The sequence below is a fragment of the Periplaneta americana genome, chromosome 2 (genome assembly GCF_040183065.1).
Source record: "Periplaneta americana isolate PAMFEO1 chromosome 2, P.americana_PAMFEO1_priV1, whole genome shotgun sequence".
Taxonomy (NCBI): domain Eukaryota; kingdom Metazoa; phylum Arthropoda; class Insecta; order Blattodea; family Blattidae; genus Periplaneta; species Periplaneta americana.
The window spans coordinates 10,833,095-10,859,509 of record NC_091118.1 but is presented as its reverse complement, the minus strand read 5'-3'; the positions used below and the strand labels follow the sequence as shown (position 1 = coordinate 10,859,509).

General features: G+C 36.7%; 2 protein-coding genes across 2 annotated transcripts in view; both read left to right on the top strand.

Annotated features, from left to right (window-relative positions):
* The first annotated feature begins 2,535 nt into the window (after positions 1–2,535).
* LOC138713211 (uncharacterized) lies at positions 2,536–7,462 on the top strand. The gene is made up of 3 exons (XM_069845117.1): positions 2,536–2,949; positions 3,510–3,653; positions 6,973–7,462. Exons 1-3 carry the CDS (start codon positions 2,878–2,880, stop codon positions 7,357–7,359), a joined length of 603 nt encoding a protein of 200 aa, XP_069701218.1. The 5' UTR covers positions 2,536–2,877; the 3' UTR covers positions 7,360–7,462.
* Positions 7,463–11,512: 4,050 nt separating this feature from the next.
* Sec6 (Exocyst complex component Sec6) overlaps positions 11,513–26,415 on the top strand; it is a 36,364-nt gene continuing 21,461 nt past the window's right edge. The window contains exons 1-5 of the mRNA XM_069845106.1: positions 11,513–11,680; positions 12,032–12,128; positions 13,818–13,966; positions 17,277–17,472; positions 19,815–20,069. Coding sequence (XP_069701207.1) covers positions 12,039–12,128; positions 13,818–13,966; positions 17,277–17,472; positions 19,815–20,069 — 690 coding nt within the window. The 5' untranslated portion in view covers positions 11,513–11,680; positions 12,032–12,038. The remainder of the gene's footprint in view (positions 11,681–12,031; positions 12,129–13,817; positions 13,967–17,276; positions 17,473–19,814; positions 20,070–26,415) is intronic.

Sequence of the window (26,415 nt, the reverse complement as noted above, 5' to 3'; positions counted from 1 at the left end):
CATGTCCATAATTTTTCAAATTATAAACCTACTTGAAGTCTGCCAGAGGTAACGAAGGAGCTCGATTTCATGGATGACTCCTGACCCAGCTGTTACAGTCTCCGAAAGGAAGTCTTCGGCGAACAGCTTTGAAAATTGGTATCAGTACAACGTCCATGTATTGGGATATGGATATGCATGTCGAATCCAGATTGGACAGCGTTTCTGAGTGATACTGATCTTTGTGCCAGAATTGTGTAAATTACTGCTGTTCAGTGTTAGCTATGATAAATGAGAATTCCACTATTTCCTTCCCTGTTCTTATCTAACATATGGTTATTACCTAACATAACGAGAATAAAAACTGGTTCAAGTGCTAGTGCGTTGGCCTTCAGGCGGCCTGAGTTCCATCCACGGTCAGGTCTGGGAGCAGTGGCGGTTCCACGGTGGAGGGAAGGGAGGAACGTCCTCCTCACATTTTTCTTCTTTTGAAAGTAAAAACCAAATAAAATATGTGCCTTGAAATTCAAGGAAGATTCGATAATTTTTAAGTTCACAGCTATAAGAAAACCTCGGTTGATCGAGTTTTAAACGATGCGCACTCATGTGCTGCTAGAAAACTGTGAGAAAGATGCGAGATTGTTTGTGTGGAGGAAAGTCAATCCATTCCTCCTTTACTGCAGAAAGCACACATAGACAACAGCGCACTAGCGGCCAGAGAAAGAAGCAGAGTTTTAAAGCAAGTAAATGAACGGAGAGGGAGGAGATCCTCCTCTGAATCAGCGCATGGGAGAGAAATAGAAACCGACTGGTCGTGCAGCAAGCTCGCTACCGCTGCCACCTAACGATCTTGCATTCAACCAGACTATAACACATCTAGGAGGAGACACAATAAAAACAGTTTTAACGCAACGCTATGAAAGACGCCATATAAACTTTCTTTTAAATTATAAATAAAACATATTATTCATTGCACTTTATATAAACTACTATTCATGGTTTTAAGTTTTCAAGGATATTTGAAATTTAAAGTCGGGCGTATATAAAACAAAGAGGAAGTAGTTCTATGTTAGTATCGCAGATCTTTTTGGCCTCTGAAATTCACTTCCATTCATTGTGTACTAGACAGGGCAACAGCCAAGTTGTCAGTTTTGTATAAATATAGTATTTGAAATTGAAAGTAGTACTCCAAACTGCATTATTTTTTAACATAAAAAATTAATTGGTCACCGGCAACTTTGAACAATAATGGTAGTATGACTTTACAAGAACTGATATTCTTCAAAAGCATGTGATACTGAACTTTTAAAGTGTACATGTGGCAACACAGACCACATGGATGGGTGCAGTTTTCTCGCTTTCCTCAGATTATTTCCCATTCCCATTTCCGCGGTTCCGATTACGTGTTAGTAGCTATAGTCTCTTCCAACACGTGTGATGCTGTAGTGTGCTCGAAAAATGCTGCGAAGTGAATTTCCTTGTAATTGTTAATTTGTGCAATTATTCAACAATGAATGGAAGTGAAAATATATTATATTTTGGAAAATTTAGGAAACTCAGTTTACAAGAACAGATTATTGCTATACAGGAGGGAAGACCAACCCCAACACTACCTGGTCTTACATGTATGCATGTTGGCTAATTTGTAGTATGTTTAATTCAAGAAGGTGTCATTTCGTCCTGTTACCTTCTTTCCTCCTCTTAAGAAATACGCAGGAGCCGCCACTGTCTGGGAGGAATATGTGGTGAACAAAGATATTACAGAAGGTTTTTCTCGGGTTACTTCTGTTTCTCTCTTTCATAGCGCCAACACTCTCCACTTCCCCACATTTCATCATTCTATATAATCTGTAATAGTAAAAAATAGTCCGATATGAAGTAATATGGGTAGTACGGGTTTCCGTTGCTGATCTAGGTTCTAAAGGCTTGGGGATCCGGCCTCTGGGTTCAGGTGCATCAGATGTTTGCGTCCTTACTTGTAGAACATAGGAAGGATGGCCCGCATGTCAGCGGCGGATTCACGATTGCCACCAGGGCCATCCCGTCGGACTAATCATCGCTTATAGGGCGTACAATGGGACTAAAACGGCCTAAGTGCAAGGATTCATCTTGGATCCAGCCCACGTGAAATCAATCAAAAGAACTGGCGCGCTTGGTATCATAATTTACGAATACTTGGTTCAAGGATGGCTGTTCAGTACAATGGACTTCCACGCCTGTAATGGTGAAAAGATACTCTTGCGGCGTCTAAGGAACGCCTCGCTGCCACTCATAAATAAATGTTACTTTCTTTGTAAATTTTCCTTTCAGCAAGCGAAGAGGTTACAATGGAACTAAATAAATAACTGTTCAATTCGATTCTGTAAAACACGAATTTTCCGTAATACATAAAATATAGCATGAGATAACACAATGACATGAATACAGCTTGGTTTCGTCATCACGGCCACATAGATCTATACGTTATTGTACATTGTTAAATTGTCATGTCATAGATGGCTCTGAAGCGGGTGGATTCGATTTGTTTTCATATTACTGGCAATTTTATTAATCTTGATTTTCACAAGCTCATACAGAATTGGAGAAAGGAGTAGACTTGTTCATATTGATCTCACTTATTTTACGTCTATTGCTGCTTTCTCTTTATAAGCAATCTCTCATACGAGAGACGCTACAGCTTCTTACGTGGATGCTGTTAAACAAAACACTGCATTTATAAAAATATTGCCTGTGTCAATTGATACAAATTGAAGTTTCTTTAGATCATTAGTGAAGTGATTATGTTTTGGATATGTTTCGGGATAGACGTAGGTGTCGAACAGCCGAACAGTACTGGATTAATGTAAATACATTTTATATAACTTGAGCAATCTTCAAGATTATCTTTGAATTATTACTATGAATGACATAAAGCAAGAAGTGTCTTCAGCTCCAAACAGTCCAGCAAATTTAGGAGAGGACGTGCTTAAGGTAAAACGATAGACATTACAAGGATGTCAGAATTGTCATTGACAATCATTAGATGAGTGATGTAGACTTGACATTCATCTGTGCCATTCTTTCTCTACCTCCTCGCCCTTAGTGACAAGTATAACCTCACTGTCAGTGACAGATTAGGTAGGGTTTAATAGATTAGTGACCAACGCCCCTCTGTTACTGTTGATATTAGTTAGGGTTTGATGAGATCAACCTTCTGCCCAGCATTGATACTTTATTGCTGCTTGGGCAGATATCACGTAAAGGGTGAAACTTCATTATCCCCTCCCTTCCCACACTACACACGGGAGAGAAAAAGTACTTAAATAATTTTCACATTCCTCGGCCTCATGTCAGTTAAATAATCCCCTCAACTAACCCACTAACTTTGTCACATACTTCGGCCTAGAGCTGTACCCCCATTTAACCCATGAAATTTAAATTAAATGTTAGCCGTATGTTTTATGGGGCGATATCGAAGATTGACCTACGTTAAAGAAACATGCTGTATTACAAGCAGAATTTAATATTAGCCTACTGCCTTTATTTCACAGGAAAATGCAGATGACGACGCACAGGTAAAGCAAGAATGTGACCCCAACAATGGAGAAAAAGAAGCTTCATTGCCACTGAACAATAACGAAGAGTCGCCAGAAGGTGTCTCAACTACAGAAGAGAAAACTGAAATTAAGACAGAGGTTGGTTTTAGTCATGTACCGGTATAGTAAGAATATTATCAAAATGTATAATGAATTACATACCTTTTAGTTATTTCTTTACTATAGCGTTACCACGTTAAGGTATAAATGTATTTACATTCTTAAGTCTAGACGAGTCATAGATATCGTAAAAAAAAAATAAATTGAGTGCGGACGCAAATTTCACACGCACGGAAATAAGATGCATGTACTCCCCCTTCCTGCCGGATTTTATTTATTTATTTTATAGCCTATATATACCTTTGCTCCGTCATTTCTCAGGACGAACCTCAGCCATAGGCTTATTGTGCTATATCTGTGCTTTATTAGTATTTCGGATTTTTATAGCATGCGGTACTGAAGTTTTTTTTTACGAAAAAGTGGAAAAATGTAGGCTATAATTTTCAGAGGGAAGATAGTTTGGAATGTGAAGAATTCATACAGGATGTCAGCTGATTTGAAAACATATTAGAGAATAGATAAAAATTAGGAAGAATTGGTGGGTTTAGGTAACCCAAAAAATGATTATTTAACACGTGACATACAGAAGTAGAACACTTCAAAATAAACGTGAAATGCACATTTCATTTCATTTCATTTAGTACATGCAAGGCATACCAAAAGTCTAAACTACTTAATCTGTCACAGATTCGTATATACAAGTCATACCAAAAGCCTAAAGTAACCCAACCAGATTCGTATATACAAGACATGCGAAAACCCTAAACTAACCTAACCGATCACAGATTCTCTCACTGTAGAACTTAGAAAATGCAAATTGGAAGTTTGAGTGTCAAGTCCTACACAAAAAGCCGGTATTTCTTTACAATTGCGTTACCACGTTAAGGTACAAATGTATTTTCGTACTTGACTTCTAGTAGAGTCGTATGCGCCATAAACAAAAGACAAATTGAGTGCAGACACAAATTTCGCACCGAAATAAGGGTGAAAAGTTACTGTGAAAGTGGGAGCCAGCGGGATCGCTGTCGAGATGAAAGGGATAGGTGGCAGGGAGGGGAAGCACATCTAATTTTCATGCGTTTCCTTACTGACAATAGAGAAGAAGCTAGTTTTCGTAATGTCGAATCAGTGACAGGTTAGGTTAGGTTAGATTAGTTTAAGCTTTTGATATGCCTTGCATTTACTCACAGTTGTCTAAGAATATGCTCTTTCTTTCATATCTTGGATAATTATAATTAAATCTTTCACCTTGTTCATATGTACCAGCAATTTTTTTTATTTGTAAGTATTTTTGATCGTATCAGATATTTACCTCGAAAAGTCGTTTTCTTCGATTTTTATGTATATGCCTTTAAATGGCACTTTTCCATTATTTTGTGTTGCTGCCAAGCAGTGATTTGTAACAATTAGCAACAATTACGTGATCGTCAGCAGATAACACTGTGTTTAAAAACTTCGTTTTTAATTTAAAATGGTGTCTGCATTTTTCATGTTCTATTCTGAAACAGGTACGTCTATATATAAATTAAGAAGTGATGGCAGTATTGGACAGCTGTGTTTTATGTCTAAATTTATTAGTTCTGTTTTGGAATTAAATGCAGAATAAATATGCTATTATTCAGTTGAGAAGCTTTTATCATATACTCTGCTTTCAAAAAAGCTGAAAGTTAGAATTTGTAAAACTGTAATATTGCTGGTTGTTCTGTATGGTTGTGAAACTTGGACTTTCACTTTGAGAGAGGAACAGAGGTTAAGGGTGTTCGGGAATAAGGTGCGTAGGAAAATATTTGGGGCTAAGAGGGTTGAAGTTACAGGAGAATGGTGAAAGAAAACTGAAAACATTGTATTCTTCATCTAACCTAATTAGGAACATTAAATCCAGACGTTTGAGATGAGCAGGGCATGTAGCATGCATGGGTGAATCCATCAATGTGTATAGCGTGTTAGTTGGGAGACCTGCGGGAAAAAAGAGCTTTGGGAAGACCAAGGCATAGATGGGAGGATAATATTAAAATGGATTTGAGGGAGATGGGATATGTTGGTAGAGACTGGATTATTCTTGCTCAGGATAGGGACTGTTGGCACGTTCTCTAAAAGCCATTTGTAACTAAGAACGTGTGTTGGCTCCACAGATTTCTGTATAGAAGTGCAGTATAGGCTCCACATTGAATGTGACTTTATCATAAAATGCCAATGAGATAGAGAGTTAGGTAGGTTGGTTTGGAAGTAGCACTTATCTGGCACTGGTTTTGTCCCTACTTGCCAGATACAAAGGCTTATACTGTACTTAGATCTTATCATCTGAATCATACCGCCTATGTTCATTCATTCATTCATTCATTTTTATTCCATAGATCTTACATGAGCAATGAAGCTTTCAGATGTGGAACAAGTCAAAATTTTACAATATTGCAATTACAATTTTCACAAATTTTTACAGTTTTACAATTTAGTAATTTTCTACAATTTTGTGCAATTGTTTACAATATTTTGGCGAGATGTAGTGAGATGAGGTGAGGTCTGAGGATTCGCCAAAAGATTACCCGGCATTTGCCTTTTGGTTGGGGAAAACCTCGGAAAAACCCAACCAGGTAATTAAATCAAAGGGGTTGATGCCGAGGACTCGCCATAGACCATCCGGCTTCAGCCCCACAGCTGGGGAAAACCTCGTAAGAAACCATTCAATGAGATCAAAGGGGGATCCAACCCAAGCCCGAACGCAGCTCCGGATCAGCAGGCCAGCGAGTCTGCCGACTGAGCTACATCGATGGCTCTACTAAAAATATGCAATACGTAGCCAATCAGATTATTAAATTTACAAACGCAAACGATCATTCATCAGTTGAGCTATATGTATAATACAAAACAAGTATGTTAATTAAATTTAAGGCACAAACAATTCAGTCAGTTGTGATATACAGAACTTGATAATACATATCATGCAAACTACTTCAAATTACAAACACAAACAATTTATCAATAGAGCTATACAGATTACTATTCAATTTAAAGCATATACAATTCATCGGCCAAAACTATACAAACATGTACAATACAAAGTAAGCAGATTAATTCAATTTACAAGTATACTTTCATTAAGCTATACAAATTTGTGCAATTAATATCAAGTAGATTAATTCAATTTATAATCATAAACAATTCATTAGTTGAGCTATACAGACTAGTATTCATTTTGAAAGCAAATACAATTCGTATGTATCCTTTGTTTGCTATTATTTCATGATATCGAATGTCTTTTCTTTTATCTTTATTATCTTGAAAGAGATTTATTCAATGATCTATGGATGTGTCAATTTCATTGCACTCATACTATATATAACTTTTTATTTCTTTTTAGACTGAACCTGATGAGGGTACAGACATTCCGAACAATGTAGATGTCCAAGAAACTCATACCAGAGAATCTGATGTTGAAAATTGCAAAGATGATAATCAGAAAGATACAGAAAATGAGACAGTCAATGAAGAGGAACCACCAAAGAAAAGTACTTTTGACATGTACAAAGAAAATTACCTATCTGTGAACGGTCACGGGATGTTGCGAAGGAAGAAGAGGAAGAAGTCTGAAGATGCTTGTAGTGCCTTTGGGAAATTTGTCGCTCAAGAATTGCGTTTGCTGCAATCGTCAGAATATAGACTGCTACTCAAACGCAAGATACAGAGAGCTGTTTTGGAAATCTCAGAATTAGATGAAAAATACATCAAAGAGTTTATGCAAACGTAACATATGATAGTGGCAAGACGTGAACATGTGGAGTGTTGAAGGAAACTAGTATGTTTTGACATTGAGAAATTGGTTTAATTTGAATGAAACGTTTTCCATGTGTTGCTGTGATTTAAATACTACAAGAAATTTGTACATTGACTTCACTTAATGTTTGTGCAACATGAATTTACTATTTAACTTAATAATTTTTAATTATTGTGTAACTTCATATATAGGGTTATTCATAAGTAAGTTATATTTTTAAATACATAATAACATTTTTTTTAAATTAACGTGTACACAAAATGGTAACACATTCGTATGTATCGAACAATATGATTTGTTCATTTATCACATTCGTTTGTTTTGGTTAACATGGAAACAGATTTTGTTTATAATGTCAAAAGTAAATTTACTTCTTATTGAATTTTTAAATCAGTCATGGACTATGTTTTAAAATGGTTTTGACTTAAAAGTTCGAATTACCCTTATTCAGTGTTATTATGAATGTTAAGTGATTGTTACGTAACATGTTTGGTGATTGCATGATAAGCAAACATTTACCTAAAACCTGGCCAGCGCGTTCTCCTGATATCAATGCAACAGATTTTTGACTGTGGGGTTATTGAAAAGACCGAGTTTTTTTAAATAATCCTACGACTACCAACGAACTAAAATATGCAATATCGCAACAAATTGAAGCTATTCCACCAGATCTATTAGTAAATGCTGTTTACAACATAGAAGAAAGATTGTTCAACATTTAAACTGAATCCAATAAACCCCATATCTTTATGAGTGTTCTTGTTTTGTGTATATCTTAATTCTTAAAAGGATTATAGTGACGTCAAAATGTAACTTACTTTTGAATAACCTGATAATGCAAATACAGTCATCATCGTATTCTCTACAAATACAGTAAAACCCTCTTGAGTCGTTAAAAAAAAAAAAAATCCGTAAAAACGTCTTGAAAGGGGACCCTGAAAAATGCATCACTTTTGTATTCGAAATTATAATTTATTCATAATTATATTCATCATGAATACAAATTTAAATTATATATTTTACCTTATTACAATAAATTGAAGCTGGTACATTCCCGGAGGTGTAGTTGATGAATCTAAGGTACACCCTTAGACACAGAAATTGGTCGCTGTTCAGAAACGAAGTCCCACATCAGAATGGCTCGGAAATCATCGTGTGCGCTGTGTTCACATGAGTGCGTTTTACATAGAAAGATTCGAAGCCCAGCCTTTGTAACGAGAAGAAAGAACTCTATCGTTAAGCCATAAAAGCTTCGTAAGAAATATGTCATTTCATGATATACAGATGCATCGCTGTTACAGCTTGTCTTCAACCTCGTACCTCGATGCTTAATATTTCCCTCTGTGAATCTCGCGTTAACCCAAACGACACTTAGATAAATTTATACTACAGCAGAGTGACCATTTTCTGTGTCAAACAGTGTATGGCACACACTACTCACATGCAATTTATTATTTTTTATCCTATAGTATACTAACCTAACTTACTGAAGAATTTGTCCAGTGTTCATTCATTGTTCAGCACTTTTTTCATTAGAGGCATTCTTCCCACTGACAGCCAACTTTCAAAACGGCTTTTTGTATGACTTGTGTTTTAGGCACTCGTTCATACTGAGCAAATAGATAGCAGCATCAGCTCCTTTTCCACCGAAAGTGGACATAAATTATTTTTCCTGCTTGATCTTCAGTTTTCGGGGATTGTCTCAACACCATATACATGTAAAATGAAGCGTTCTTCCTGCTTTGTCTTGAATTTATTTCTAAAATAAAACCTAATCACATATAAACTTCTTCCAGTTAGCTTATAACTTAGAACAGAACTATGTATTACAAGAAATATCATCCCTTAAGAGGACTGGGTAAGGATTCCTGTACAGTCAAAACATTTGAATACAAAAGTTTAGTTCAATGTTTCTAGGCTTTTAGTGCTTGGAGTGTAATAAAAATTGCCATGGTTACACAATAAATCATTCTGAATTCAGCAGTATGAAAGACAACTAATCAAACCTTAAGTGCACAATATTTTCAACAATCTTCACTCATAGTCCCTTTATTTTTAAGTTGTCAAGTAATGTATATTGTAAATTCTAAAGCAAAATTTAGTTAAATATTTCACCCATAGTAAAACAGAAAAAAATTATACTTCTATTAACAATTTTTGCCATTTTTTTTTCAACACATAGGCTATATAGGTCTACTTTGCAGAACACGGGCTGCAGAAAACACTGTAAAAATGTAGTCTAAATACATTTAGTAGTTTCAGAGAAAAATGCACTTAAGTTTGAAAAATTTTAACTTACAGAAAGCATAAAAAAAATTGTTTGAATTACATGTGCTGTCATGTATAAAGAGACCATTTAAAGGGCTTATCAGCAGGGATACCCTCCCCCTCACAATATATATAGAGTGAACCGTAAATATTGTCATTAATTTCAGGAAGTTATTCTTTGAGATATTTCAAATTTTGCTTGTTTTTACTTCCTTTTCGACACTTTGCTGCAGAACGTTGTCCTTGGTGCACCATGGGAAGTTGTCTACAGCACACCAGTGTGATGTTTATGATGATTAATGGAACAAGTGTAAATGTTAATAGGGGAAATGGGAGTACCTCGCAAAAACCGAGCCCACAAATTCTACATGGACCCAGCAGGATTAAAATGTCGGTTACCAGTTTGGAAAGGAAGTATATTCCAGCTGAGTTGGTGTATCGAGTTTTATGGTAAACTTCAGGAATGGTGAATGGGAAAACGTAAAAATGTTGAAGATAATCAAGAAGGCTAAAACCAGAAAAAAACTAGCTACTCTCTCATTATATCTTGTGATCCAATGTATAGATTTTTGTTAAATTCACCCCAAACATTTAAAAAAAAACTATATATAATGATTTTTTATAAGATGGTACAACTAATAATAAGAAAAGAGTATTAACAAGTATTGTGTATATAGTATTTGTTTGGTATGTTACATAATTTATGTCATTAAAACTTTTTTCATATAAAATATTTTATTCAATGGTAAAATGTATTACAAAAAGGACATAAGTCACTGATCGTAAAGCTTAAGTTTTGCCAAACCCAAAAATTTAAAATATTTAATGCAATATGACACTTGGGAGGAAATTAAACGCAGAATAAATATGGGAAATGCATGTTAATATTCGGTTGAGAAGCTTTTGTCATCTAGTCTTCTGTCAAAAAATCTGAAAGAATTTATAAAACAGTTATATTACCGGTTGTTCTGTATGGTTCTCACTTTGAGAGAAGAACAGAGATTAAGGATGTTTGAGAATAAGGTTCTTAGAAAAATATTTGGGGCTAAGAGGGATGAAGTTACAGGAGAATGGAGAAAGTTACACAACGCAGAACTGCACGCATTGTATACTTCACCTGACATAATTAGGAACATTAAATCCAGATGTTTGAGATGAGCAGGACATGTAGCACGTAAGGGCGAATCCAGAAATGCATATAGTGTTAGTTGGGAGGCCAGAGGGAAAAAGACCTTTGGGGAGGCCGAGACGTAGATGGGAAGATAATATTAAAATGGATTTGAGGGAGGTGGAATATGATGGTAGAGACTGGATTAATCTTGCTCAGGATTGGGACCAATGGCGGGCTTATGTGAGGGCGGCAATGAACCTCCGGGTTCCTTAAAAGCCAGTAAGTAAGTAATGCAATATTCTCCTTGATAACTCTGTAATCATGGACAGTTTAATAAGGACTACATTGAAGGAGGTTTATAATTTAGGTAGGTTTTTCTTTCGCCTGATAAATTGTTAATTTATGACATGAATTTCCTCAAATCATCATAAGCTTGAAAAATTCAGGTTGGACTTTCCTGAAATGACCGTTTTGAGCGCTGCGATCGATTAAAAAACTGAATATCACATAGCGCAGGTTGCTATGGTAACGGCTGTGTTACCAATGCTGCAACGCTGCTATATCCCCAAGTGGTGAGTGTTCAATCGCTCCCTTGGTGCCATAGTGTGCCACATGTAAAGCATATACGATAATTAGTTGTATATTTTGTGTATTCAGTTCTGTATAAAGATTCAAATGTATATTGTAAATAAGCATCAGCGTTATCGCCCATATTGGCAAACATGGAACTGTAGTTCCAAGCTCTGCCGCTGAACTGTCATGTCACTTGTGAAAGTTGTGTTCTGAGCGAAGTAGGCGTTTTGTTGTTGTAGATATTGTAATTTTTCCTAATCGCAACGTCTGAAAAAGGATGCGGAAGGAAGAATTTAGATAAACTTTATCACACGAAAATAACGACATTGTATATTTTGCAAGGTAAAACACGAGTATTAACAAAATTTTAAATGTTCAAAATGAACTTTACGTCACAAGAGTGACAATATTGTGATTTTTCTGTATGTTTGATGTAATAACATTCCAATTTAGCCACTCTCTATGTAATTACTACACATATTAGATATTTCGCAAATGTTTATTGCATTTGTCGGATTGTGAAGTGAGGTTATGTTATGAGTGTCAGTACAGTTTGACATAACCTTACGTCGTGCATTATTTTCGAAACGGATTTTGGCTTTAATTGACTTGATAACTACTATATCACCGTTTTGTGAAAAGAATTGACCATAATTGAAGATGTACTGTAATCCATTACGAATTGTGTTGTAGATTCAAGATGGATGTGGAGCAATTGGAAGCTGAGGCGAAGGCCACTGCAGCAAAGCATGTCATCAACATGCTGCAGAGACCAGGACAGCTGGAAAAGGTGAGCCCAAGACACGGCAATCGTTTTTTCAGATTAGATTATTTGCGATTGATAATTTATTTTATATCACGACAGCTGGAAAAGTTAGATTTGCAGTATTGGTTGTCATAGTATTTCTTTTTGTGTGTACCGGTTCTTCTGTATGGTTGTGAAACGTGGACTCTCACTCTGAGAGAGGAACATAGGTTAAGGGTGTTTGAGAATAAGGTGCTTAGGAAAATATTTGGGGCTAAGCGGGATGAAGTTACAGGAGAATGGAGAAAGTTACACAACACAGAACTGCACGCATTGTATTCTTCACCTAACATAATTAGGAACTTGAAATCCAGACGTTTGATATGGGCAGGGCATGTAGCACGTATGGGCGAATCCAGAAATGCATATAGAGTGTTAGTTGGGAGACCGGAGGGAAAAAGACCTTTAGGGAGGCCGAGACGTAGATGGGAGGATAATATTAAAATGGATTTGAGGGAGGTGGGGTGTGATGATAGAGACTGGATTAATCTTGCACAGGATAGGGACCGATGGTGGGCTTATGTGAGGGCAGCAATGAACCTTTGGGTTCCTTAAAAGCTATTTGTAAGTAAGTAAGTAAGTGTGTGCGTGCGTGTGTGTGCGTTTTTTTTAATATTACTATAGTTGAAGATAAACTTGTAGGAATGTTCTATATCACTCAAATACCTTTGTCACGTAAAACAGTGGTTTGCATTGCATTGTTCGAAAGTGAACCCAGCACCTCTTACATTCACATACACAAAGTCAAATCTGTTCTTGTTGTTGTTTTCTAATGCCAGGCGTTTGACAATAAAGTCATTTGACCTCTTGCACTCCAATATTTTTCAAAGATATTATCATGACCAGCCACTGAGGCACAGATTTAGCACAAAGTCAAATCTTTGTCAGAGTGAACATAAAGAACCCTGATAGTGTATTGGAGTTCATAGGTTTTTTTTCAATGACGAATTTATTAGATATCAGTGAAAACGAACACATATACCAAATAGTGCTTGCAAGGCAAAATCGTTGTAGGAGGTCACAGTGCTAACATGTAAAAAACTGACTGGAAAATTTTATCATGGTAACAGACTTAAAAAGTACTGTTTTTTATACCCAAATTACCCCAACCCCTAATATGCTATGTGAGTTAGAAACCAGTTATATATGGTGAAGCATAATAAACCAAAAATGAGACTGTTTTAGATCATAATATAACTTCATAATATCTTGCTTTATTTAACATAGGCCTATTATTACATTTGCTTCTTCTGCAGTCAGTTGTTTTTTATTTCTGTTGTTTAACATTGAGTTTTATATATCAAGTTTTATGGGGCCGTGGCAGAAATAACACAGAATTAAATAACATTGTTGATACATTAGGGAAGACAAAATCAAAAACAAGTGAAGTCACATTTTATAATTTTATTTAATTCCTCTGAACCTATAAAGAAAATAAAACAGTTGTTAGTGAATTTTGATGTATTTTTAGTTCCCTATCATTTTTTCTTATAAAATTTTCCTGTGAAACATACAGGGAAGATAATATTCACACATAATTTATTTTCCATGTTAAATCTCTATGTATAATAAACTGTTTTAAATATAGTATAGTCTCTTAAGTTTCTATTTTATATACAGTTTTCATGCTTTTAAGAAGTGAAAATTATGGTTTTGTACTGTTTCTGTTTGTAGGTGGAGCAATACAAGCGAAGAGTGAGTCGTAAGAAAGCTTCAGTGGAGGCCATGTTGAAATCTGCAATGCAGAGTCAACTGGATGGAGTGCGTGTTGGTCTGAATCAACTACAGACAGCACTGCAGGAAATTGGAGAGATCAAACAGAAGTATGTAGCACCACTGTCCAGTAACAGTTGAAACTCGGGCTTATTATTAGTATTAGTATTAGTATTTATTTATTTAACCTGGTAGAGATAAGGCCGTCAGGCCTTCTCTGCCCCTCTACCAGGAGATTCCAACTACAATATCAACAATAAAATTACAATTAGTATTAGATTTACAATTACAATTACAAACAATATTACAATTAGTATTAAATTTACAATTAGAATAAAATCAAAGTACGAAAAGATTACCTGAATAATTAAAGCTAGATCATTTATCATAGAGAAACAACGAATATTTTATATTTACTGAATTACAAATTAAATCTAGAATAACAAAATTTTATAGTGATGAAATTACTGAATATTGAAATATTTTGTGATAGATTAAAGAAACTATTTACAAGAAATCAATTACTGACCAAGTGCCTAGTAAGTTTTCGTTTGAATTCAATTTTATTTCGACAGTCCCTGATGCTAGCAGGTAGCCAATTCCAGAGTCTTGGCAGGGCTATTGTGAAAGAAGATGAGTATGAGGAGGTGCGATGGGATGGTATTGTTAGTATTGTTTCATGACGAGAGCGTGTGTTCAGATTATGGTGGGAAGAAAGGTAAGTGAAGCGAGATGACAGGTACGAAGGAATAGAAGAGTTCAAGATTTCGAAGAGAAAGAGAAGTGAATGTAAATTTCTTTTCTTATCTAGTTTAAGCCAACCTATTGCTTCCAGGGATGGGGTAATATGATCATATTTACGAACATTGCTTACAAAACGTACACACAAATTATGAGCACGTTGAAGTTTCATTTTGTTGTCGCTGGAGAGGTCAGTCAGTAAAATGTCCGCATAGTCGAAATAGGGAAATACAAGTGTCTGCACAAGGGACTTTTTTAAGCAAGAGGGGAGATGAACATTTATCCTTTTTAGCACATGGATAATAGAATATACTTTCCTGCAGGTTTCTGTGGCTTATAGCCAGTGTCATCAAAATTCATGTTCTCCTTCACTGAAAATATAATTACTAGTATTATAAAACTTATTCAAAGTGGATAAGGTGAAAGAAAAATTGCTTAATAAGAGAAAACCTCTTAAGGAAAATTTGTTTTATATCAGAACTATTTTTTTTTTTTAAGTAATGACGGGTACTCCACAGATATCGAGTTAATGAGTTAACTTGTCAGTTTTTTTAACATCTCAATGAAATAAGTAATAAGACTGTCTTAATTCACCTGTATTCATGTTTTTACTTTTGGGGAATAAAATGTTGTAATGAAATTATTGACGATAATGATAATGGTTGTGGTGATATAAACTGATCTTTTTTCCTATATTTACCAGACAACATATTGTAGTCTAAATTAAGACATTAATTCCTATGAAGTGCTACTTCTTAAAGCAACAAATTAATTTGGGACAGAAATTAAAGAAATAACCATAGGAGTGCACTTGTAGGTGCAATTTCTTGACATTAGGAGGTTTCTAGGTATAAATGAAGGACATTACCAAACATTTTAAATTTGTGTTCCTAGAGTCCCTCAATAAGAGGTTAGGTTAGATGGGAATGGCATATCACAAATAGGAGATTACTTGTTGTATTATGGGGAAGGAAACAATAATCACCAATTAGGAACAGGATTCTTTGTTCATAAAAGAATAAATTACACAACACAGAACTGCACGCATTGTATTCTTCACCTGACATAATTAGGAACATTAAATCCAGACGTTTGAGATGGACAGGGCATGCAGCACGTATGGGCGAATCCAGAAATGCATATAGAGTGTTAGTTGGGAGACCGGAGGGAAAAAGACCTTTAGGGAGGCCGAGACGTAGATGGGAGGATAATATTAAAATGGATTTGAGGGAGGTGGGGTATGATGATAGAGACTGGATTAATCTTGCACAGGATAGGGATCGCTGGCGGGCTTATGTGAGGGCGGCAATGAACCTTCGGGTTCCTTAAAAGCCATTTGTAAGTAAGTAAGAGTCCCTCAATAACTAACAGGGACTGGAATGCTTTACCTGCAGACTTACTAAAGGCTTTACCAGTAACCAAAAATGTATTTAAAAATAGGCTTAAGGACTTCACTAATAGACAGTAGTATATTATACAGTCTATTTAATGGGTGTAATTGATATTTGTTATTTGAAGTGTTGTATCAGTGAAGAAGTGTGTTGTGTCAGTGAAGTGTGTTGTGTCAGTGAAGTGTGTAGTGTAAGTGAAGAGGTGTCTATCAGTGAAGCTTTATATAGTTTATAGTGGCAGTGCAAAGTATTTGAACAGTGGAATGTTTTTGAAGTGTTAGTGAAATCAGAATAGAATCAGTGAAATGTGTCGTAGTTCCGGTGCAGTGAGTGAGTTGACAGCGAAATGAGTGTAGTGCGAAAGGTACTTGTGCAGATATGAACACATCATACTCGTGGGTTTTAGTTCGATCTTAGTTTTAAGATACAAATTAGATTTACTTTAAATGTTATTTTAAGTGATCGTGCTTCATTTAATTTAGGATGCTCCCTGTTATTATTATTATTATTATTATTATTGTTATTATTATTATTATTAGTATTATTAATTAATTGTGTTTATTATTGTCATTAATGAGTGTAATTAGTTACCACTGCTCCCGGGTATATACCCATTTGCAGTGTGAATAAATACATACATACATACATACATACATACATACATACATAAACTGGTTGTTCTGTATGGTTGTGAAACTTGGACTCTTACTTTGAGAGAGGAACAGAGGCTAAGGATGTTTGAGAATAAGGTGCTTAGGAAAATATTTGGGGCTAACAGGGATGAAGTTACACAACACAGAACTGCACGCATTGTATTCTTCACCTGACATAATTAGAAACATTAAATCCAGACGTTTGAGATGGGCAGGGCATGTAGCACGTATGGGCGAATCCAGAAAAGCATATAGAGTATTAGTTGGGAGGCTGGAGGGAAGAGACCTTTGGGGAAGCCGAGACATAGATGAAAGGATAATATTAAAATGGATTTGAGGGAGGTGGGATATGTTGGTAGGGACTGGATTAATCTTGCTCAGGATAGGGACCAATGGCGGGCTTATGTGAGGGCGGCAATGAACCTCCGGGTTCTCTAAAAGCCATTTGTATGTTATTTTCTGAAATTAAGAGGTATTTTGGTTAAACAGTGCACCTTTTTTTCTTAATTAAGCATCATAGAAAGTATTTAAGAAATAAAATTATATTTTATGTTGCCCCTTGTTAAGTATTGAATTTAAAATATGATTGTCTCATCAAGTAGGGATTGTAAATGCTTTGTTACATGATTTCATAGTTTGAAGTGGATTGAAGAGTCGTTTTCGGCTGTGCCAGAGCTCTCTGCAAAGCTGCAAGACGTCCGTGAGGAAAACATGAGACACTCTCAGTATGTAACAGCCATGGAGAACCTGAAGCACATATTCACGGTGCCAGAGAGTGTGGAGAAGACGAAACAGTGGATCAACGAGGGCAAGTTGCTTCATACCCATCAGGTATTGTATATAGAAGTGCTGGATACAGCACTCCACAGCAATAATTAACTTCACACACCTGCTTACACCAGCAGTGCAGTACATAAAGTATATGAAATTAAAAAGAGTTTTTATCGCTTAGAAAATACCAATGCTACAGCCATGATGGTAAATCGAGAGAATTTTTCCTTTTCTGGGAAATTTCACCATCATTACCACAGGAATTGGGAAAGAGCAAGTTTTGAACATTTTGTTAAAATAATGTATACTGATAAAGCAATATAATACATGAACACACACACACACACACACACACACACACTAACGCATACACTACAGAGCGTAAAAGGTGTGACATATATTATTCATAATTTTAACATTTTTTATTTATGCCTTGAAGTGTGGTATATACAGAAGTTATTGGAAATAAACTAAGCTAAAATTATGCCAGTGTTCTAAGGAAAGAAAATACTTAGACTTACAGAGTATGATAAAGAAATTGTTTTTAAGCGACACCTATAATTAATCTTATACAGGGTGAACCATAAATAATGTTATTAATTTAGGAAGTCATTCTTTGAGATATTTCAAACGAAAAAGTTTAATACAATTTTGTTTGCTTTTGCTTCCTTTTCAAGATAAAAATTGTTTTGTATGAAACATTTCAGTCCACACCTGTGGAGTAACGGTCAGCACGTCTGGCCGCAAAACCAGGTGGCCTGGGTTCGATTCCCGGTCGGGGCAAGTTACCTGGTTGAGGTTTTTCCAGGGTTTTCCCTCAACCCAATACGAGCAAATGCTGGGTAACTTTCGGTGCTTGACCCTGGACTCATTTGACTGCCATTATCACCATCTCATTCAGATACTAAATAACCTAAGATGTTGATAAAGCATCGTAAAATAACCTAGTAAAAAAAAAAGAAAAAAGAAAAAAAGAAACATTTCATAGCGTGTTTTGGGAAAGTCATTGATTTAATTCCCAATATGCTCAGTCAATTTAAGAGAGCAATGTATTGTGATAATAAATGATTGAAAGAATTTTAGTTTTGTCCTTTAAACTCCGGTATTTGATCCAATGAAATGTAATTTTTTGTTCTGCAAAGGAATTTGACAAATGGATGTCTCTATCGAACCAAAGCACTATGAGCTATATACTGTATATAAGGTTATTCAAAAGGAAGTTTCCATTTTGAAATGGTAATAAGTTTGTCAAATTGTTAGATTCCATAAAAATAAAAACACAACTTTGTTCGTAAAGAAATGGAGTTTTATTAAAACACGAAAAAATTAAATATGACCACCACCGTGTTGTTCAATAAGGAACAGTCTTTCTTCTATGCTATAAACGGCATTAGTAAGCACATTCCTAGGGATGTTTTCAATGACATCCGATATTGACTGTTTCAGTTCCCCACGTATAGTATGTCTACTAAGAAATACCTTTTCTTTTAGATAACCCATAACCAGTAGTCAGCTGGATTTTATGTCTGGTGACCTAGAAGGCCAGCTGTTCGGAAAATGCCTACTAATTACACGATGACCAAATGTGTTGCGCAATAGTGTTTTTACTTAATTGTGTATGTGAGGTGGAGCGCCGTCTTGCATGAAAACAATGTTTTGGATTTCATGATTCTGTAACGCTGGTATTACAAAGTCTTGCAAGATTTGTAAATATCGCTGCCTGGTTACCGTCACTGTTTTTGTTTGTCCATTTTCAATTTCTTCATAGAAATACGGTCCTGTTATGAAATGTGACATAAAACTACACCAGACAGTAACCTTGATATCGTGTAAAGGTAAAACCATTGTAAAACTTATTAAAATTACACTCCTGCAACTGCTGTCTGTATTCTGAACAACAATTGAAGCATTGGCTGGAACAACGTTGTAAGTTACAAAATTTTCATTCTCCGTGTTTCTGTGTGTATGTCATGTTGCCTTGCTATACTCCTTGTCCTGCAACTGTCAATCAATGCAATACGTGAAGTTTGTTCACCCAAAAGTTTGCTATCCTGGGACAACGTTGTACGTGTACACATTTTCTCACCTCCTGTAAATTTTACCAAATGTAACTTATAATGTTGTTCCATCCGATGCCTCAATTATTGTTTATGTAAGTGTGACACAGTTACCACAGCAACGAAACACGCATCGATAAAATACTCCAAACCTTCTAAACAGTAATAGTACCTATATGAAACCAAAGTGGTGATAAGTACAGAAGATACAGCTATTTCAAAATTGGAACTTAGTTTTGAATAACCTTACATATGAGTTACTACCACACTGAGTAACGTGCACAGCCACTAAAGGGTTAAAGGAAAGATAAGTGAACAGCAGTGAGGATGGTTGCATTGTTGCAGAGCTTGACAGACCTGGAGAACTCCCGTGACGATCTGCTGTACGAATTGCACAAACTGCCGAATCAGGCGCCAGCTGACAAGATCATGCTGAAGGCGTACTTCGAAGATGTGGAGGAGCTGTCACAGCTGCTGGAGAAACAGCTGCGCCTGGTGCTGAGCAGGACTCTGAACACCGTCAGGAAGGAGCCCACCGTCATTGTGACGGCACTGCGCATCATCGAACGGGAGGAGAAGGCTGACAACTTTGCCTTGCAGGTTCGTAAATGCTGAAATACTGGTGTGAGACTTATTATTAAATTAGACACATGTTGTTGTCGTTAATCAATGCTGAGTTCCTGGTAATAAAGCCATTAACTCTCTTTCTGTTCAATATGGGAGAGTGATGTAGCAAAAAATATGACCATTTTATTATACTGCGTGTTCAGTTCAAAGTGTGTCATGGCTCGCTGAATGCCGTCATGTGGCTAGTCATTGAGCCTAGAGAATTCAATCTTCCTACACTTCTGCAAAGGCATATTACCTATGTGCCAGAGAAGTTGCCTGACAAGTACGGCGTTCATTCAGAAGAGTACTTACCGATACGTTGCACCGCCCACAGGCACACTTCCTCACTCTTTATCTAATCGTCTAAACTTGTTAGATGGAAAACAAGACAATTAAATAATAGTTGACCCTGCCATGAATCGTTATGATCAGGATGGTAATCTGGGTGTCGAGGTAGTCAAGTGATAACACACACTCACTATAAAACAGAACTATTTATTAGAACATGCAAAATAAATTCGTAGCACATAACATATCCTGTTAACAGCGTGGCGTAGACCAAATCCAGCTAATTACCTTACATAGGTAGTTGTTTGCCCACGCTGGCATCCATTTTGTCAAACAGCCTTGACATAACCATCACTCAGCACACACATACCCGTTACATACAGATTGGTCACCTCTCAAACGTCACACAACAATGGTTGCCTTCGTCGTGGATTTCATACTGTTTAAATTCGTTCTACTGCAAAAACTTGATTAAACATAAGCCAAAACCAACTCACTGAACTGATGATATATAGAGGCAGGCTTTTAGGTATATCACAACGTGAGAAACAATCCACCAAGAATACAAATACTGACCAGGATTTCACTAGAGTTGACTGAACGCAAATCAGTCAGGAAAATGATAGCAGCTCAAACTAATAAGTACGTCCCAAAACTCGCCGCTAGTTTCCACCCGAATACCTTCTACAATTCCCTCGCAGGTTGCCGCACTCCGAGTACTATTCAGCTTCAGGTAGACTTGTCGAACCCAGTTCGATCCCCGACCTACGTAACAGCTCGTACTCTTCACAACACACTCACTTCCCGGCACACCTCAACCTTAGCGAGTCGTTCCACTGAACTAACATCATCTGCGATACCTCGCAGGATCCCTCAACACGGTGTACAATACAACTCCTGGTAAACTTATCGAACCCGGTTCGATCCCCGGCCTATGTAGGAGCTTGTACCCTGTACGCGTCTGACCTTCATGAGCCCAACCACTAGACTAACGCTACCTTCGAGATGAAACTCGCTTCACCGACCAAATCTAAATCACGCGATCGTCTCGACCATTCAGCAAGCGCTATTACAAAATAATTAATTCTCCCCGAATCGAAAAATTACTGGCACCCTGGGCTCAACTCATCATCGGTTATAGGAACAGAAACAGAGCATAAAAAAAAAGAAAGTCGAGAGCAAAGCCATCTACGAGAAGTAAGAAGAACTAGATCAGAAGAAAAAACTACAAGCCATCTATGAAGAGTAAGAATAATTAAAACTAACAGAGAAAATATGAAGATAGAAAAATCTAAAAGAAATAGAAAGGAAAAGAAAGATGTGCCGAAATATAAACGGCACAACGAACAGTAACACCTATAGTGGCAGGAATTTGAACTTTTTGGAAACATTTACTGAGGTGAGTTTTTTCTTATTGTCGGGATAATGGGAGAGGGTTAAGACGATTACTTACGTATTTGTTGACATTAACTTGGACGGTCAACATGGACACGGAGCATTTGATTTGTATTGTGGAATGTTGCTGTACACAACCTATGATAACAAATACGACTTGCCCGCGCAAAACACAGTTCGAAAGGAACCTTGATTAATAGGCAACTTCTCTGACATAAAAGCTGAAACTCGCTTCAAATCGCTTACTCACAACAGTTACGTCATGACACACTTTGAAATGAACACCCAGTAGACACTATTTTTATATATACATAGTGTTCTGCCCAAGGACATATCTTCCACTGCAAACCCGCATTCTCCAGTCTTTCTTATTTTCTGTCTTCCTCTTAGTCTCCTCATATGATCCATATATCTTAATGTCGTCTTTCATCTCATATCTTCTTCTACCCCGAACTCTTCTCCCGTTCACCATTCCTTCTAGTGCATCCTTCAGTAGGCAGTTTCTTCTCAACCAGTGACCCAACCAATTTCTTTTCCTCTTCCTGATCAGTTTCAGCATTATTCTTTGTTATGAAAAAGAGCAGTTTCCATGTAGGTGTACCAAAAAAAAGTTTGTGACTTTACTAGGTATGAAAAAAAATCAAAATTGAAATTTGTATTTTTTCTTTAACCTAAAGTTAATAAAAATGGACTTATATTATGTACCTTTAAGGTACATAATTTGTCTTGAAGCTTTGAAGGACTAAAAGAAAAGGTTCAGAACAGAACTAACAAAATTTCTCTATACTCAGCTGGTGAATTGTTTATGCTTGTAAGTGAATTAATCTGCTTGCTATACAGGGTGAAATGGATAAAACTGCATTAATTTTAAGAACAGAATCTTTAGGTTTGGTATTTGAATAACAGTTTAGCCGAAAAAAATAATTTGTGTCTGAAGTTTGACTCCCATTTATGGTAAAACTATTGGGTATAATGACATATGAGTGGTAAGATATCAACGCGAAGAACAAGACGAAAAAAATACTCCTTTGGCATTTCTTCGAAAAATTAACTGATTAAAAATGGATTTACAGTGTGGTTGAACCTTCGGAAATCTGGCATCGGTGCACTTAAAGGTTGTTTGGCAAGTGTACACTGTCTGTCTGCGTTCCTACATTGTACCTCAAGTCTTAAGCCAGTCTGTTCGTAGAATTCTAAAGGTGACGTCAATTAAGGATAATGCCAAAACTTACTAATCTTGCTTTTAATTTATGGGGAATCAAGGATTGCGCTGTTGCAACATATCCATTTCCAATTTCTCAATAAAAACTCGATTTTTTCTATAATCATTATAGATATAGAAACGGTTATCTACTAGTTTTATTGATATCTGTTACTAGTTCAAATTAATGTAGTTACACCCCTTTCACTCTGTGTATTGTATATTTCTCTATAACTCTTGACTTATTCCACATCTCAAAGCTACAATACTGATGTAAGATCTGTGTAATGCAGTGAATGAAATGAGTTGGCAGATATGAAGATGGTCTTTGTCCATTATGGATTCCAGGCTGTTGCATAAGGTATACTGAGGATCACATAAGAGTAGTTACTAAAAGACTAATTTGGCCGTCTCTCCAGTGTTGCCAACTAATACCTGATATCACCAAAGAGGGTAAAGTCATATTGCAATATATAGGTAAAGTAAAATAATAATAATAATAATAATAATAATAATAATAATAATAATAATACGTATTAACAATAATGTCTTGCTTATTTACTTATCACATCTCATCTTTATGTTGGGAGGTGTTTTCTAAATGCTTAAATAATTTGTAAAAGAGTAAAATTATTTTCTCCCTGGACCTCTCGCACATTATGTTGGTAATTAGTAGATAATATTGTGACAGCGACGTGAGATTCGAACTCACGACTAGCGTCCCGCAAGAGAGAAGATCGCGCGGAGCACTTTGGGACGGCGCGCGGCGAGAGAGTGGAGAGGGAGTTTGCGCTCGCATCTTCTGCTTGCCTAGAGAGACCGAGAAATCCGTCGAAGTGGAAGACTCGCGAATTCGAACTTTCGAGGCTACGTCGCTGTGGCTATAAATTACGGTCGCGAAGGAACGACAGCAGTTTTTAGTTGATTAGTCAGCCAGTCAGTGAGAAAGCCAGAGCAAGCAAGCCAGTCTTGTGTACCGGAGTTCGACTCGAGTGTGCGTCCGCATCTGCGTCAGCATCCGAAGGCCTGAGTTCGAGTGCAACGGACCGCAATTGGAGGGACCTGAGTTCGAGTGCAGTGGACCGCAGTTGGAGGGACCTGAGTTCGAGTACAGTGAACTGTCTCTGAAGGTCTGTGGTTCGAGATACTGTGAACTCGAGTGACTGAGATAGAAGAACTGTGAACTGAGAACTGATAGTTCTGATTTGTAAATAGTGCTTTGTAAATATTAGTTAAGATTAACAGTTCATTGTTGTTCGTAATAGTCCAAGTAAATTGTCATTGCCGTCAGTGGAGTGCTATAACGAATACTGTGTTGAGTGAAAATTCTATTGTTGACGAGAGCGTTTAAGGCGAATTGTAGAAAAGAATTATTGTTGTGACGAATAAATTACATTGTTGTTACTAATAAAACGTTACAATATGATATAACATTAAAATGTATTTTGTCTGACAACATGAAATTCATTGCTGTGACTAAACAGTTTACGATTTACGAGACCTAACCTAAAAAAATATTTCGTTTGAAATGGTTAGTACAATTCTGAAAACAGAATACCACTTTCAATTGTATACCCTACTTAAAATACACACTCCTCAGTCACTACCATTCTGTTTCCTTTCTTGAACATTTTAATAAAAATCTGAACACTAAGAAATATGACTTTTCTATTTTTATCATTGTTTCATTATGTATTTTACTTCTGGTAGTGTGGAAGAGAAGACCTTATGGCCTTAATTCTACCAGAATAAATAAATAAATAAATATATATATATATATATATATATATATTTTTTTTTTTTTGTCCATTAGCCACATGCATGTTTCATACCAAGTAGGTCTGTAAGTTATACCACAGTCTAGTATATACAGTCACGAAGCTCAATACGTAGGGAATATGCATCCATAGATAGTTGCTAACCACTAGGATCGCTACCATCGCCTCATCACAGACAATGTGAAATAGTACTGGCACAGTCTTTTGTTCCTAGTACCCTTAACAACTCAAGCTTCGTGACTGTATGTACTAGACTGTGGTGATATCTTATTTAATTACACTTACCTGAATATAGAGTTGAATTGGAATCACAACGCAACACAATTGAATTATGTATTGATATTAATATTATTACCGGTATTACTAATTAATTATTAATTACGTTCAAATTCTGCAAGCTTAGTTATACTTCCATTTCGTCAGATTTCTTCTTCTTCTTCTCTTCAAGTATTTAGGCTTATCGCCTGTTACGCCTCTATTTGCTGGTCTATCCAGCGTTTCCTTGGACGGCCTAAACTTCTTCTTCCCTTTGGCTTGTATTCCATTATTTGTTTCGGAATACGGTCATTATTCATTCTTTGAACATGCTGTGACCAAGAACTTCTATATTCTTCTACTTTCTTTATTAAGTTTTCAACATTGAGTTCCTTTCTATATCTGTATTCCTTTTCCTATCCGTTAAACTATATCCAGCCGTTGCTCTTAGGAATCTCATTTCTGCTGCCTGCAATCTAGATAAATATCTCTTCGTCATGGTCCATGTCTCACTGCCGTATAAGCATGTTGGTATCGCTATCACTTTATAAAATTTCATTATAGTTTCCTTACTTTTCGTTTAAGTGTTCTTTTAATTGTGCTGTTCATTTTATTAAATTTTGCTATTTTTCCGTTAATGTCAATTTCACCATGGTAAGATACGAGGCGCATCCAGAAAGTAAGTTTCCCGATTTTTTCCCCTTGAAAGTAAACGTAATTAGCCGTGTCAATTGCGCATGCGTAACAGATCTATGACGTATCAATCATATGCCAGCCGGACAGGTCCCGCCTGGTACCAGTAGTGTGGCAGCAGTGGTCCGAAATGGAAGCTCTTATTCCTTCTCCCGCCGCCTGCGAGGTTCGGTTGGTGATAAAGTTCTTTAATGCACAAAGCATTGCGCCAATTGAAATTAATCGGCAGCTCTGTCAGGTCTATGGGCCGAACATCATGAGTAAGCAGATGGTGCGTCGCTGGTGTAGGCAGTTTTCCGAAGGTCGTCAAAGTGTCCATGATGAAGAGCGCAGTGGGCGACCGTCCCTCATCAATGATGATCGTGTTGAGCTGGTGCGGCAGTGCATCATGGAGAACCGTCGCTTCACGATTAGGAGCTGAGCAGCCATTTTCCGCAGATATCGCGATCCTTGTTGCATGAGATTGTCACTAAGCACCTGCTGTTCAAAAAAGTGTGTGCCAGGTGGGTGCCGAAAAACGTGACACCGGAACACAAAATGCAACTTTTAGGAGCAGCACTGACATTTCTGCAACGGTATCACGATGACGGCGACGAGTTCCTCGACAGGATCGTCACGGGCGATGAGACTTGGATTTCGCACTTCACCCCAGAAACCAAGCAGCAGTCAATGCATTGGCGGCATAGTGGATCTCCGGTCAGAACGAAATTCAAACAGATGCTTTTGG

What these genes read in the sequence shown, in the direction of transcription:
- LOC138713211 (XM_069845117.1), top strand. Translation starts at nt 2,878, where the DNA reads ATGAATGACATAAAGCAAGAAGTGTCTTCAGCTCCAAACAGTCCAGCA. An exon ending in TAGGAGAGGACGTGCTTAAG is followed by an intron (nt 2,950 to 3,509) that starts GTAAAACGATAG and finishes TTTATTTCACAG; the next exon opens with GAAAATGCAGATGACGACGC. An exon ending in AAACTGAAATTAAGACAGAG is followed by an intron (nt 3,654 to 6,972) that starts GTTGGTTTTAGT and finishes ATTTCTTTTTAG; the next exon opens with ACTGAACCTGATGAGGGTAC.